Source organism: Lates calcarifer, linkage group LG20, assembly GCF_001640805.2.
Source record: "Lates calcarifer isolate ASB-BC8 linkage group LG20, TLL_Latcal_v3, whole genome shotgun sequence".
In the NCBI taxonomy this organism is placed as follows: Eukaryota; Metazoa; Chordata; class Actinopteri; family Centropomidae; genus Lates; species Lates calcarifer.
Genome location: NC_066852.1, coordinates 8,865,847 through 8,882,604, shown reverse-complemented (window position 1 = coordinate 8,882,604; position 16,758 = coordinate 8,865,847). Strand labels below are relative to the sequence as shown.

Genomic DNA, 16,758 nt, shown 5'->3' with positions numbered 1-16,758 from the left:
TAGTTTTGTGTGTGTGTGTGTGTGTGTGTGTGCGCGCGCGTGTGTGCGTGTGCGTGTGTGTGTGTGTGTCTGTGTCTGTGTCTGTGTGTCTGTCTGTCTGTCTGTCTGTGTGTGTGTGTGTGTGTCTGTGTCTGTGTCTGTGTATTTCCCTTTCCCAGGGATATTGTTGCTTGTTGAGATTGTTGTTGTTGAGCAGCCATCTTGCTAACATATTTATCATAGCACTGAAAATAATATCCTAAGACCATGCCTGAGTTGACCCATTCCCCTCATATGATGTTTAAAAACAGCCAAGATCCATGAGTCAAGGCATTAACACTGATCCTGAATGCTTATCTGTCCACTATTATGTCTGGTGAAGCAGTGATTCATTGTGCCTGGTGGGCACTGCTCCCATGCACAGCAGACTTTGACACCACAGTGAGCAACAGGCCAAAGAATGTGGAACCTCATAGATTACTGTGCCATCTCAACACTGTATCAGAGAGCAAATTGACGTAGAGCAGGGATACAACTTGAGGAAACAAGTTTGTCCAAATTCTGATAGCTGGGACACTGTGAGGAAGTTACATCAGTCATACTTTCCATGGCAGTTAGCAGTTGGTACAATAAACACACCGGCCATTCCACAGTGCTTTGTGTTTGCAGAGGGAGGCGTGTACTGTTTAAATGTCCTGTTTGTGTAACTGGAGACTATACCCTGAACATCAAAGTTGGTTCATTATATCTTTCAGGCCTGAGATTACAAAAGATCAGTAATGTATGGTAGAGCAACAAACAATGTGTGTATGAAACGGACACCCTAAAAAACGTGTTAGCTGGATCTGACATTTAAGCCACTAGGCCTGTGACTGTGTGTTCAATGCATTCCAAATTAAACTTGTCCTAATGTGGTTTATATATCTGTCAGCAGCTGCCTGTGGTTCATCCCCTCTATGAGGATGGTAATCTTGGGCTTCTGTGAATTTTGGTTCTGCTGTCTGCTACCCAGCGCTGTTTCTGTGTTGAGAACAACAGCCTAAAGAAAGGTCATAGCACTATAGTACCACTATAAATTAGGATTATTCTGTGTCATTTTATTGATTATGTGTGTTATATTTTGCCCAGTTACTTCAGAAAGTGACACAGTAACATTCATTATCACATCCTCACAAAAAGATGGTGCTGGAAGCTTGAAGGTGTAGAGACTTCTTGCCTGTTGATAGCTTCCTCTTAGGACTCTTTGGTCCTCTCTGAGGTCAGGGATTGACAAGATTGTGTGAATTATCATGTAAAAGTTCACCAAACTGAACTGAACTTGAATGCACTACAGGCCTTGTCCAAAATGTTGCTTTTACAAGCACTGGTGTTATTGAGCCCGTATGCAGAGTTGGGGGGCCTCTCTGTTGGTTAGGACTTAAACTGTGGTCAGTGGAAAGCCACAGTACCTAAATGCTGGTTGAGATTAGGGGCTGATGTTGTTTTTTGACCTTTTTGTAAATCCCTTTCCTTTCTGCAGCTTAATCTTTCCACAGAATTTATTTTTAAATCCTTTTTGTGGTCAATCCAGGAAAGTAAAACACAAACTCCTAATACATCCCAAGTCTTGTAATGTTTATTGTAAAGGTATAAGGCTAGGATCGAAATCATCAGGAGCTTAAAGCTAAGTTTAGCAATGTACTCATTACAACCTGTTACCCATCACATACACTGATCCTATAAACCTGCAATCATGTAAATGGCATATTATTATTCCTTCAGGGAGCACTGTGTTAAACTGTTTTCCATTTGGAGCATAAAGAAATTTTCTCTCTCTCAGTTGGCCAGCTCATGGGCCGTGCTATTGGATATCTCTGTAGGGTATTGGCTCCATAAGTAGTGTAAAGCAGAGTGGATCAGCATAAGGACACAGTGTTAAAAGTCTTAGCATGCAGGCCAGTTAAAATGATTCAATCAAAATGATTAAAGGAGCCAAAGAACCCAGGCCAAGTGGCCCTCTGCGGCTTGCCAGCTCTCATGCTGCACTTTCATGCTGCGCTGCAGAAGAGGCACAGAGCTGTTCACTTTTCAGGCAGAAACAAGCAGCTCAGCTTAAATACACAATGAAGTCTTGCAATACTGCACGCCGTTTTTTAAAGGCAGGGTGGAAGGTTTGCTTGGTCAGTTGTCGGCCCGTTTGATTAACATGCCGCCTGCTGACATGAGAATCACAGTGCAGTGACTTCAGACTTAGAGTGTATAAGGTGTTTTACTGCATTCCTGCTTACGGAGAAGGTTTGGCATAATTAATGCTTTTGACATATATACACACACACACACACACACACACACACATATATATATATAGAGCCCAGGTTGCAAAGGTTCAAAAGTTATTGGATATTTAGTTACAAAATGTTTGTCGGAAAAAGCTCAGATGTGATTCGGACTTGTCTTTCAATATAAGGACTGAAGGGGTGGGTGACCATGTGAGTAGCTGGTTTGCCACAATCAATCAACAGTTGAGGCGGAAAAAACAAAAAATGGCAAATGGGCTGACTGAGGCGCAGACGACTATAAAATTATTTGCATGTTGAAGAAAAACCCCTTTATGACTGCAGAAAATAAGAAAGCTCTCCAGGATGTGGGCATACATGTTTTCTCATCAACAATCAAGACAGGCAAACCTTTGATAAGCTACAGACACAGAAAGGACAGGCTGCAGTTCTAGAACAAAGTTAACAAAGTTGTGTGGTCTGATGAAACAAAAATCAACCTCTATCAAAATGATTGAAAGAGGAATGTGTGTAGTTAAAAGAGGAACAGCCCATGACCCAGAGACACCACCTCATCTGTCAAACATGGTGCTGGTTCTGTTGTTGTTTGGGCATGTACGGCTCCAGTGGAGCTGACACACTGGAATGAAGTCTTGCAATACTGCTGGAATTTATTGGTGATTTCACTGCTGAGAGAACAGGATGAATGTAGAGGTAAAAAGCTCAGACTCCGCAAAATGCATCAAAACTCATTGGTTGACGTTGCATTATTCAGCAGGACAACAATCATTAACGTACAGCCAAAGTAACCGAGGAGCTTTTCAAGCCAAAGAGATGGAATGTCCTCAAATGGCCGAGTCAGTACCTGATCTCAGTATAACTGAGCTACATTCCACCTGATGAAGACCAGACTAAATGCTTTGGGCAAGTCATTGACTACAAAGCACTTTCCACAAAATATTAAATATGATAATTTTGTTTGACTTCATGCATATCTGTCCTAGTGCTTTGGAATCGGTTTTGTAGTGATGCGTTTGCATATATATGAGTTTGAATGGAGCCCTTTGTGTTATTGCACAATAGCACCTCCATTCATCTGATGGCAGAAGAGAAAAAAATCCCCAAAGAATCTCAAACAAATCTGGATTCTGTTATGAACTTATCCCAAATGCAAACAACCATTCAAATCCTTTGCGTAGTCAGTCTCTAAAGTCAGTTTTCAAGACAGGTGAAGACTGTCATCAGCTTCAGTAAATCTCTGAAGCTTGGGGATAGTGTACAGTATATCTGGTTTACGCAGCTGACTATTGCAAACACAGACACTGATTTCCTCATGTTAAATCTGGTTGTCCTTGTTTGACATGGATCCATGGAACTTCTGTTGTCATGTATTATCTGTTTCCTTATTTATTTATCACCTTGCATATGATTTATTGCCCTACACTGTGAATAGATTTCAGCCTCTTTTTAAGGATTGTAGCTTCATTCACAAAGTGGGGTAAACTTTGTTACAGAATTGGTTATTAATCTAACTTCTGATTTTGGAGTTGTGTACAGTATCATACCACAGTTGAGCAATTTTATCAACAAGTGGTGCTTTAATGGTTTTCAGTGGCATATTGGACTGTTGTGATGCAGGTTACAGTACCACCCAGGCTAATCTCTGCTCAGCCACTGTGGCAGCCATGGAGCCAGGGTTCTGTCTATCTTCCACTCCAGTAAGAGGAAAGGAATGCCCAGCAACTGACCGGTGGGCGCCTATTGACCTATTTCATGCCACGTCAGTCAGACAACAGGAAGGCCAGGAACACAGACCAGGTTTTCTGTCTCTCCTCTCCACTTCCATCTGACTGACAAAAACACACAGCACATTTCCTGGAACCCAGAAGGGAAGAAGGAGAGGCAGCCAGAGATTCCCATCCAAAGCTTGTTTGGTGGTGACGAAGCTAGTGCGTCATTTTAGGTGCCAACTCTCTGACACTTGACCACCTGCAGTCATTAATTCATCATGACTCCTCACCCATGACCTTCCTCAACTGTAAATTGAAGACTCTATGCACTTTGCTCACAATGTACTCTGTCACCTCTTGGCTGGCTGGCAGGCTGGCTGCAGTTAACTGGCTGGTGCTGGACTGTGTCCAGCCACATGGCTCCTGCTGTGATTTGAAAGCTTATCTTCATTAGAAAGAAAGAAGCCAGCATAGTCCATTACTGTGATCAGGGAGCTGACTTCCCATGAAATAACTGAACGCCTTTGGATTTCTGGAAGTCAGTCTATGTGATTCAATTAGATAATTAGTACAATGCAAGCAACACAATCATTTAATGTGCTCGGTTGCACAGTCAGGTTTATTAAACTTGGCAGCAGGTCTGTTTTTGTCTAAACTGTCTGAACAGTCAGTAAAACTTTGTAAAAGTTTTCTTCATTCTGTGTATTCATCAATGATTTTTCTTTAGCATTTGAGAAGAGGGACTGTAAAACAGTTCCTTATATAAAAATAACAATCTTTAGGTGGAAGTGATTTTCTTCTGTACTTTGTTATCAATAAGAGCTAGACTTCTCAGACTGCATGAGGATTTATTCCTTGCTAGAGGAGGAAAGCTCCTCAGTGAGCCGTTTAACTGCCCATTCCACTCCTTTTCACAGATTTAGTGCTTCTCAGAGGTAGCTATAAATGGTCCTGGACCTGAGCCGGCCTACATCGAAGACGGCACTAAATTAAGACTGAACTAAGTCTTAGCCACCTTGGTCTCGGTTATTGTTGCTTTGATTTGTGAAAGAAGGATTTGCACTTGTGCCCCTTTAGTAGAAATAATTTTCTATGAAGACCAAGAAATGTAGCTCCTGTGCTCTGTTGAACATCACAAATTTCAGTTCATTAAATCTGAAACAACATTTCAAACAAACATTTCCATTGTGTTTTCTTGTGCTTTACACCCACTAATATTGTTTTGGCTGAACTGTTGGACTGTAACTTAGCGTGTAAATTTTGTGTTAAGGTGGACTTTTTGTTAGTAACTTTTATTGTTTGTCTGCAGTGTATTTGGCTTGGTTTGTATATTTGAGACTTTGTGTTCTCCACAGTTAATCTTATCCACATTCTCTCTTGGGAGTCTTTAGCAGGTGCTGAGCAGCTCTGTTAGAGCAATTGGAGATTAAGTGTCTCTTTCAGGAGTATCCCAGCTCTAGCGCTTGAATAAGAGAAAGGCTTCTCTCAGTTTCATCACTGACCATTTGAGATTGTTCAAAATGGATGTCAAACAGATTAAAGAGACTTTTTTGGTATCTAGTTATCAAGTTCAAATGTGTTTAGCCAAAAGTTGGCAAATTTAGTTTCAGTGATCTATTATCTCCTGCCCTCTTAGTGTCAGTTTAGGTGGAGTCATCTCAACCTTATAAAACAGTGTTGTTTTTCTGGTCTAATATTGGTTTTACAGCCAACGTTAATCATAATTAAAGGTTTAATCTGAGGATGAACCCCTTGAGACACATCATCACATTTTCAAGGGGGACCTCAAGCATTTAACCAATTGTGGAAATGACATTTTTAGAATCTTTCTTTCTGGGAGTAAGTTACTTAATACAAGAGCCAATAGAATCATATTGTATGAAAAACACCTAATGACCTTAAGAACCTGTTCTGCACCTGCATTTGTTCTACAAAAATACATTTTGCTATTTGCAATGGCTGGTACAGATGGAAAAAACATCAGTGGTTTTTGATTGAATATATTTGGTCATGCATTCTAGATACAGGCTAAAGCCAATTCTGCTATAAGGCTTTGGTGTCCATTTCTGAGCGTCTCTAACTATTTGACACTCTATTGTGGCTCTTAAAGATCCTGCTGTCTTGCATGTGCTGGCTCCTGGCATCCAGACTGGTGTCATTTCTCTGTGCACATTAAGCAGCTGTGGTGATGTCATGGTTAAAGAGGTGGGCGATCTAAAGATGAGTGAGTTCATGTGCTCCATCTGGGTTTTATTCACTAAGAGCAAGAGGAAAACAGAATATGAAGGAACAGCCAATGAAAAGGCTGTCCCACAGTCCCAGTCCTGGCATCACTCATCCTCATGGGAATGGACTGATCCTAATCACATTGGACTCCTCTCTCTCTTTCTAACAAGGACCTATTGTCCCTCTCTTTATTGCCACCTTTAATGAGAATATAACAAGTGGCCATAGAATAGACATGAACTGCTCTGTGTTTCTTTCTTTTTCTGCTCTGTCTGGATGATGCTTCCTGTAGCGCATAGTAAATAATCATTTATAACACACAGTGCTGATTTGGTGTTAACAATTTCCATGTGACAGTACATAATTTAGGAGCGCATGCTGTCCCCATTCTGTCAGTCATGGATTCATCTTCTGTGAAGTGCAGAGAAAAGTGACTGTAGATTTTTAATGGCACTCTGGTTCTTTGTGAAGTGCAGGCCTGTCCGGTAGCAAATTTATCTGATTGGGATGGAGTGCTTCCTCTGTTAATATGAATCTCAGCATTCAATCCGAGCAGGTTGGAGTACTTTTAAAAGAGCGGCTTTTAACTGAGAGTCTTATCTTAGTGACATTCAGAGCTGATGGAGCCGAGAGTCTGATTTTACATGTTTATAGCCTGATTTTCTGAACTTTTGTGTTTTGGTCATCATTATAATGTTTTGCTTTTGCTTTAAATCTACATATACTCATGATTTTACTTTCATACCAGTGATGTGTCTTTACCTCTCTACTTAAAGATTTCTCAGCCACAGCTGCACACTCTGGGAATGTTAAACGGCTTTGTTCCCCCAAAATTGTGCCAGTGTTGGCAGCTTCTGCCACAGTCACCAGTTTATTCAATAAGGGGATAGTCTGTGCAAAGTGCCTATCAATGGCAGAGTACTTAAAGAGCCCACAGGGGTATAGGATTTCCATTCCAAACTAGGACATTTGTTTGTGGATTGTGTGTGTGTGTGTGTACTCTAAGCGTGTGCACATGTTGCTCAGGGTGATGCGCTGTCTATCTCCTCATACAGGCTGTCTGTCTAGCCTCTGCTCTGTGGGTTTTGATTATGATGTATGCATGTGGGAGACACAGTGCTGTCTTTGTCTGTGCACTGCTTAAGCTGCTTTGTGCATGAACGCGCCACTTGCACAGGAACCTTTGTCACCCTTTGAAACAAGAAACCCTCTTGTGTCGGCATCGCTGTTTGCTGATGATCTGAAAAACACACAAAAAACTGTTTTGAGGTGGCACCCAGCTCACGCCAGGCATCAGTAAATACTCTTCATATTTGAGAGGGGTCTAGAAAAGGCTTGCGCCAGCGGCCCACGCTGATGCCTTTTGAAATGCCACAGTTAAGCTCTGCTGTGACAATGAATGACCACAGACAGCAACAGACAGACAGTGCCAGGCAGATGCTCTGTTGTCCAAACAGAGAATATGTGAATAGGGTACAGTGACCAGCAACATGAAACTGCTGAATAATACAAGTCATCTGAATGAGACACACTGTCTATTCAATTAGTGTCATTACACAATGTTAACAAATTCATGGTCCCAGCACGTCTGTATGCTGATTCCATTAACCTTCCCTTGTCAGTGTCAAGACTGCTGTACAGTAATTCTACTGAGAAAAGTTTCATCATTGAAACTTTGGATTTGGAATTTGGACTGGAGTTTGTGTTGTGGATATTCATGTTAATTTGATTTTAAATGCATATGTCACACTAGAATTACATGTGTATCTGATGTGATCGTTCACAATTAGCATATTATGACCTTAGAAATATTTTGTACATGCATGTATAGTTACTGTTAAGTTTTCATGTATTGTAGCAGCTTTTGCCTTTTATGTATCTTTTGATTGATAATGTCGATTTTTTTTTTGTTGAATGTCGGTCACAGTTATTATGTCCACATAAGGTTTTGAGATATTAAAACGGATTTGATAGTCGCATAGTGATAAGCCTTTATGACTCATGTACTAGCCTGCAAAAACAGGCTTGGCGGGTAAAATTTCCTTTTTCATATTATATTTACAATTATAAATCTGATATCTCCAAAAGCTCCTTTGTGAATGGACTTAGGTAAATTTCGATTTGATCACTTAAATACTTGAACACTGTCTCAATATGCATGTGTCATTTTGGTCTGTGTTGCAGGTGTTCAAGCAGCCAAGAAGTCCGGTATTCCAGCCCCCAGAGAAATCCCATCAACCATAACAAGAGACCGCATCTCTCTGAGGGACCAGCTGAGGAGCTCTTCCACTAAGAGGATGGTTTCCAGTGCCAGCACGTCCAGCCTCTCCACCCTGGCAAAGCAGACACGCAGTTCAACCAAGTCCCGCGGAGATGCAGAGGTCCAAGAAAAAGGCCTTCTGGAGTGCCAGGTGAAAGAGCTGCTGGCTGAGGCCAAAGCTAAAGACTTAGAGATCAGCAATCTCAGGATGGAGTTGCAGCGCTGTAAAGGTAAGGCCTCCACTGCTTCCTCCTCACCCTCACCCAATTCTGTCTCCCGCCAAGAGCCTGCTGTAGATCGGGAGCAGGGACAGATGACTGAGGCCCTTGTGCTGGTTGGGGAGCTGAGAGAGAAGAACGGGAAGTTTCAAAGAGAGCTGGCTGCGCTCAGGGAGGAGAACCAGCTGCTGAAGGAGAAGCTGCTTTGCTTAGAAGCTTCTCCGCTTTCTAGTGCAAACACAAATTCCCCCTCTAAGCCTTTGGTGAATGGACTGCCCTCAGACTCCTCAGGTCCACAACAAGACAGTCTCCCTTCTACTGCCAGCCCACTTAAAACCTCTGTCTCTTCCGGGTCTGACATCACCAAGGACTCACCATCTCCAGACTCTTCAGAGTTTGAGAAGATCCCATCATGCTCCGAATCCGTGAGCAGTGGTGCCAGTGGTGAGGTTGTTGCAGCAGGGGCAGTAACCAATGCACAGGGGCAGGATGTGTCAGTACAGAGCCTAACAGAACAGATTCACAAAATGGAGGAGAGCCACCACAGCACAGCAGAGGAGCTGCAGGCAACTCTGCAGGAGCTGGCTGACCAGCAGCAAGTGGTGCAGGAGTTGACGGCTGAGAACGAGCGCCTGGCTGAGGAGAAGCGCCTCCTGCAAACCTCACTTCAACAGCAGAGAGAACGTCTGGAGGTGCTGGCCCAGAAGAATGAGGCGCTGGCTGTCCGACTTCAGGAGCAAGCCCAAACTCAGGCCCAGAGGGAGGAAGAGCTGGGTAGCCAAGGGCCTCGGCTGGCCGAGCTGGAGCAGAGGTATGCGGAGCTGGTGGAGAGCTCACGCTTTGAACGGGAGAAGCTGGTGGACATCCAGCAACAGCTGACAGGCAGCCTGCGGGCTCTGGAGGAGGAGCACCAGGAGGCCCAGGGCCAGGTGTGCTTCCTCAGAGAGGAGATGGACAGGCTGCGGGCTCAGCTGGACAAGGAGCTGGAAGTCAGAGGTCAGGCAGCACAAGCTGCAGAGGAGCAGAAGGCGACAGCAGACTGTCTCAGACTGGAAAACAGTAGACTGAAGGCGCAGGTTGACATTGAGAGACAAAAGGTGGGTGAGCTGAAGGCCATGCAAAGCGCCAGTGACAGCACAGAGCTGCAGAGCCTGCTGAAGACGGCCCACACTGAGAGAGACAGGCTGGAAGTGGAGCTGACAGAGCTGAGGCAGGAGCTGCTACAGGCCCAGGCTGAGACTGAGCATGTGCAAGCCGCAATGGCCAAGGTAGGACGGATGCAAGGTTACAGCTCAGTTTCCATGTAATTCTGTTTAAGAGCTACTCACAGATTCAGTGAGAATGCCACAGCAAACATTAGTATTTTTCATTGAATCATGTTGTTTGTTTGGAGGCAATATTTGGAGACAGATGTTGTCAGCGAGTATTTATATGACCTTGTTTAAAACTGGACAGTTTCCTAGTTAGAACTCTGTGCAGCTGAAATATTTGCCACTCAGTTGCTTTAATTCTGTTGTACTAAATGGTTCCACAAAGCCTTCAGGAATCTCTGAAAGCAAAGCAAACACCTCACTTGTATAGAAACTGTTTATTGATTTTTGTTCAGATGCTCTACTTGTAATGCAGACATTTTTGGAATTGCATTGAAAGACACTAAAATGTATTTTTCTGGTAATAGCACATAACTGATGCTAATGATTAGAAAATGTGAGTCAAGTGGGCGACCATGACAATTCTTGGCTCAATCACTACAAATTGAATGTGAGTAAGAGGACACACATCTTCCACAAGGGTTTGATAATGACCATTAAACAGGGTTCACAGCTGGTATTGGGTACTTTTCTTCACCACCACAACATATGAACTCATTTTCACTCAAAACAGTTTTCATATGTTGCTCGCTAGTCACTTTGGTTTTCCCCTTCATCACCACAAACACCAGAGGGGCTCATTTTGGTCATTTTGGTGGTTGTCACTCCAAAGTAAGGCGTGTCACCGTCAATGTAGTGATGTAGTCATTGTTGGACTGTGACTGTGATGCCAACAGTAGGGCGGTTCATCAGTATGTGACCCTCTGAGTCACACTTGTGTCCTCTGCCACGTGAGTGTGAGGGTGAGGCCGCTCCATAACTTCACTCACGAACATCTTAATCTATTAGAGCCAGAGTGTCCTGCATAACTAGATCATTAACTTGTTTTAGTATATTATGCTTACAGAGATCTGCTTTACAGAGCCATCTCTCAGGATGACTGCAATCCTCATGGTACACTGACTTCAGCCTCAGTAGTTGGAGCAAATAACACAGTGACGCAGAGTACTGAACTCTTATTTCCATGAGTCCATGTCATGACATCTATTTATGGTTATTGTCAGACATGGTTGTGTAAACCATACTATGTGGTCTTCAGTATAACAGCTTTTATTAAGTTATTACATTTACCCTTTTTCTATGAAAAGATAGGGGTGTATAAAAGCACTGTCACGATTAAACTGAAACACTGTACCACAAAGATGTCTGGAAAATGTCATAAATTGTCTTTTCTTGTTCCAAAGGTGACTTAAGTGTTCCCATCTAATCAGAGCAGTGACAGCCAGCCAGCCAATCACTGTAACAAGAAACACTGCCTCTTTGTTTAAACCCATTTCTGCACTAAACCCATTGTAATCTCACAAATGTGCGCACACACACAGGTGGAGGCCAAATGCCAGCAGGTTCAGGAGTGGGCTGAGAGGAGGGAGCAGGAGCTCAGCAGTCAGGTTACTTCCCTGGAGGAAACTGGGATCCAGGCTGAGAACCAGGTGAAGGAGCTGAAGGAGACCATCTTTGAACTGGAGGACCAGGTGGAGCAACAGAGAGCTGTCAACTGTCACACCAACCAAGCTGTCCTGGACATGGAGAGTATGTTAATTTCACTTGCTGCTCAGTTCTCTGTGGCTCTGCAGTCTTAAATGTAATCTACACATATGAATCATCAGTGATTTCTGATATTTAATGTATTCTCATTTATCTAAATGGGGTGGACAGAATATTAGAAACACCTTCAAAATGACCATAAAGTTCCACCAAAAACTTGACATTATAACCTACATGAAGGTAAAATTTATAGCACATCTGGTGTAATAGATTGTATTAGTTTAAGTGTGGTGCACCATATAAATAACCCTATAATAGACTAGCAATTGAATGTATATGAAAATGAGATGCAAAATTAGTGCAGACTTTAACACATGACTTCCTGTTAGTGCAGCTGGCAAATGTTGTATAGCCAGATACATTATGCTGCACTTCTACAGACTAAATGTCTATAAATCATGGCTGTTCAGATTGGTCTATCATTATGATTGCAATGACAAACATTTCTAGACAAATCTAATAATGTCCAGAAACAACAGTCACTTTATATGAACCATTATGTTATAAAGTGGCTGCTATACAATGTTTAATTCTTAAATTCTGCAGTATGCAGTGTACAGTGGTAAGTGGTTCTCAGAAACCTTGACTTTGTCATTGCAGATCTTGTTAAAAAGCTGGAGGAGCAGAAAGTTGAAGCAGAGCGACAACTGAAAGTCTTAAGTAGACAGATGAAGGTAAGAAAGCTTGACAAGCAACATACACTCCCTTTTTTTTAAATCAGTCATTAAAGCAGTTTTTATGTATATTACATTTGTACTACTACTTCCTGTCTCTCTCTGTCTACCCTCAGATGCCTTAGAAATGAAAATGGGAAAAAATTAGTATGAACAGCAGAAAAGTGAACTATGTTTCAGTTATAGATTGAAAAGGTGTTGTGAAAGATTTGATTCCTTTTCCTGCCAAAAAGTTTGTTGACTAAATTCAAGTGAACATCTGCTTACAGCCAGCCATCATCCATATATGGCTGAATTAGAAATACTCCAACAACACATTTTAGGTGGAGTATCACTTTAAGATCAGGATGATGTTCAGGATGATGTTCTAGCGCTCAGTTTTTCCCTGTCTTTTTGCCAAAATGTTTGACCTTGGAGGAATCTTTCCACCGGGTATTGTTCCAGTAGCATTGTGGAACATGCAGGTAGGCTGTTCACTATGTATTTTTTGGCAGGCACTGGTTTTCTCCATGGTATTCTTCTGTGATCATCAGTATTTTTAAAATATCTGCCATTATCAAGTGTACCAGACACCATCTTCTGGACTTCAGTCTCCTCCTTGATATTAATTTTCTACAGTGCTTATCCAGTGATCTTTGAAACTTTTTATTTTGTCATGTTGTTTCCTGACTCTTTATTGGTGGAAACCTGAGTCTGACTAGATGCTGATTTGAAAATATGAAAATATAAGTTTGGAATACATGAATTCCCAAGAGAAGTCAAGGTACGCCAGTAGAAAACATTATCCAGTACAAAGCCTTTAATGTAGTGGCTACATAGCCAAAAACATTGTAATCTGCAAAGTTCTGATCTTTGCTTTAACAACACTGAATATAGACCTACATATTTTTGCCTTGGTGCCAAGAGATAACTCCTGTTGTCTGCTGCAAACCAAAGTGCACCTGTTATTCTGCTTCTCTTTTGTTGTTCAGATCCAAAGAGTGTTTTTCTTTTTTTCCCCTGTTTTGAAATGGTGGGAGTTATCTGAAATCTGGTTTGAGATAATGTTTTACTTCCACAGATGCTGTTGTTAACACCAACAGCCACAGTCATAACAGAATCATTCAGGTTCATATAGTTTTTTCCAGCCTAAACTGTAAACGATTTACCAGTGTCTTCAGTAAAAAAAAAACATAAGAAGTTATAATGGTTTGTGTGTCATTTGTAACCATCAGATTTCATTCATCTGTTAAACTTTATTTTAGGATAGCTGATACTCAGCTAAATCCAAAGGCTCTGCAATCATTTCCTGTGTCTGCTGATGATTACTGACTATGTTTGTCTATATGTGGATCTACCTGTACAATACACATCCATATATTTGTGTCTTTAGGATGAAAAAGAGGAGTGGCGACGGTTCCAGGCGGACCTCCAGACTGCAGTGGTGGTGGCCAATGACATCAAAGTGGAGGCTCAGCAGGAGCTGCGTGCACTCAGGAGGCAGCTGCAGGAAGAGCAGGATCGCAGTGCAAAGCTTTCTGCAGATCTAGAGGCCCTGCAGGGAGTCAGGTACCATCTTCACCATACTACACCACTCCCCCCCTCAACCCCACCCCCCTGGGCTCCCCTTGTTTAGCATTGGGCTGCAGTTCCTTTCTCTCTCAACACAGTGTGGAGATGAGATACCTGCCAGAGTCTTGCCATATCCTCATTCAGTGCCATGTTTTATACATGTAATACAAACAGAGAGATTATAATTTTTTCTCCCAAGAATCTCTTGCTTAAGAGGCTTCTAAAATTCCTATCTGGTATTAAGGCAGGATAACATTATTTGGTACATATCTTGGTATTTCACAAGATTAAATCTTTCAGAGTTCAGCTTCCTAGGACTTGGCAGACTCTGTTGGTAAATGAGCAGTCTCCTGTGGTATTTCCCTCTCTGTATTCTACTCCTTTAAGCTGCTGCCCTCTCTGTCTCCCTCTTCCACACTGACCATTGACCTCTAGTAACATTCAAACCTCATACATCATAATAACCTGCAGTATATTTATTAGAGGAGGTTATTATTATATGAGCAGGCAGATGCTGTGGTGGATCTGCTCAATGCACAGACACTGCTCTGATCCAAGTGTTTTACAATGCAACACTGAAGCCAGTGTAACACTGTCTCTCTTTGAAAATATCCCACACCAATGTATCATGCTATTTAAGGTTCATGTAGTGTTGTTGCACTGTGGCCATGCAGTAATGTGACTGATGTTTTTTTAAAGAGCGTGGCATTGGTTTGTGTGTGAGTAAACTGTATATAAGTGTTTGAACGTGCAAATGCCATGGTGTTTTTGACAGTGTTGTCCCCTTTCATTATCATGCCAGGTCGATATACTTTGTACCTGTGGCAAAGTCTGCTTATATCTGCTACTATATATTACTCTGTTTATGTTTGGCCAGTCTCTAAATGGTCTCTTACCTTCATGTAGGTCTAATGGTCTCTAAATGATTTCAACTTGAAACATTGTCATTCATACTGTATCACCTTACAAATCTCATGAGAGCAGTTTTAGTATTTCAAACATGGTAATATTTGGTTTAAAACCAGATATTTCTTGTTCTAATTCCATGCAGTCCTTGTGAATATAATTATAAATATATAGTTAGATATTACGTATATTACTGGTTTTAGACCATGGCTAAATCAGCAAACTTTCCCCAAGATTAGCTGTTACGCTACGTCCGCTCCCCACCTCCAGCAGCTCCCTGTGACGACTCTGTCAAAGATGTCCCTCTGACAAGCCTCCCTATGTAAAGTCCAGGTGAGTCCCCTGCCCTGTCAGCCCTCTCTCAGCCAGCCTGCCTCTCCCTCTCCCTGCCCTGTGTGCTGCTGCTGCTCACTGACCTTCCTATCTGTGTTTGGCTTTGTGTTGCTGCTTCAACCTGTCAACTCTGTCTGTCTTTCCTTATGGTGGCTGACTGCACCTCCAGGACTGTCTTCTCCTTTTGATTTGCTTTGCCTGGTTCTTTAAACTTACCATTCAAGTAGATGTATCTGGTGCCACCTGCTGTTCTTTGGATGAATAACCCTCCTACGTTTTTGGTGAAATAGCAGGATGGTCTGCACGGCATGACTGGATTAAACTCATGCTATGCATCATCTGCTTCAGATACATTTGCATAGCGTCTTCATCACCGGGTGATTTAATCACACTTGACATTATGAGTGACCTTATTAATCCAATGAGGTATGCATGGAGCAGTTTTTAAAAGTCAACAGTGCCCAGAGGTCTGCATTTCATAACAACATTATTGAGAAGAAATGTCTCTATTTTTGCTGCATATGTACTATGCCCATGTAAATTTAATTGTTTAAAATAGTTTGCGTACAGTAATTGTATACAGTCGTTCATCTTCCTTATTTTTTTCTTTTCAGAATAAGCACTGGAGCCACTTTTGATACGAAGACTGCAGTTGAGGGGCACTAGAGAAGTGCCTTCCACCTCAGCACCAAGTGAAGACAGTGTTATCATTGCACTTAATAGCTTTCTGTGTCATTCAAAATGTAACGTGGTAAACCAGTCTCATTGTGTAGATGCAGTTACACAGTCTCATAACACACAGTCTGGTTTCCATTTCTCCACATCTTTACATTTTGGAACCTTTTGAATAATAATACTGTGTTTTTATTTCTCAATGAATGTACTCTATGTTTGTAAATTTTCTCAACTTGTGTTGAAGAAATGCCATAAGTTTGAGAGACTCTCCTTTTTATACTGTGCGAAGCTGCTTTGTGCCTTTTTAGAGAGTTGAGAAGATAGAAAGTGTGTGACCTGTGAAAAAAGCAGGCTGAAGTATGAAAAATACTGGTAAATGTTCAGCCAGTGGCAAAGCTGAAAAAGTTCAAATTCTCAGCAGCATTCTGCCAAACAAAGGCAGACTAACGTCAGAAAATCTGTATTTTAAGGCAACAGCAACGCAGCAGATTTGAAAGTCCATTACTCAAAAACTAAGTGGTTCTTCTTTTACTATTTTACTTTGAACTCTATTTCTTTAAAACCTGACATTTATGATCTGCAAAAACAAAACAATTTATTTTAGTCTTTGGTTCTGTGGTAAAACTAAATGCATTGTCACATTTAGCCATTAGATGGCACTACAGAACACACAGTTACTATAAACGGGTAACTTCCATGTGGATATACTGGTGTCGTCTGCTTTGTTTGTCTGTCATAAATTTACACAGTAATGTTTATTATTATTTCTCTCTGCCAGATAAAATAACCAGAACGATGTTGAAGTTAGCCATACTTGCAGATCCAGAGCGCTGCCAAAATTAGATTTTAGAACTGCCACAGACACTGACAGCTGTACCTCAGAGTCATTTCTTACTCTCCTTAAACCAACCAAAAGGCTGATGGTCCATTTTAAGTCAAAGACCAAGAAGACTGTGCTATAGGTTCCTGAAGGGATTATTTTTTTCCTTTAAAGCAGATGTCAAATAATGAGTTGGATCATTCCACATTATAAGTA

The 16,758-nt window shown here is 41.7% G+C and overlaps 1 protein-coding gene across 5 annotated transcripts in view; it reads left to right on the top strand.

Annotated features, from left to right (window-relative positions):
- The window catches only part of specc1 (sperm antigen with calponin homology and coiled-coil domains 1), a 66,136-nt gene that overhangs the window by 26,272 nt on the left and 23,106 nt on the right, over positions 1-16,758 (top strand). For all 5 annotated transcript variants that reach the window (XM_018691092.2, XM_018691091.2, XM_018691094.2 and 2 more), the window contains 4 exons: positions 8,375-9,936; positions 11,361-11,568; positions 12,184-12,257; positions 13,630-13,805. In XM_018691092.2, the coding sequence (XP_018546608.1) occupies positions 8,375-9,936; positions 11,361-11,568; positions 12,184-12,257; positions 13,630-13,805 (2,020 nt within the window). The remainder of the gene's footprint in view (positions 1-8,374; positions 9,937-11,360; positions 11,569-12,183; positions 12,258-13,629; positions 13,806-16,758) is intronic.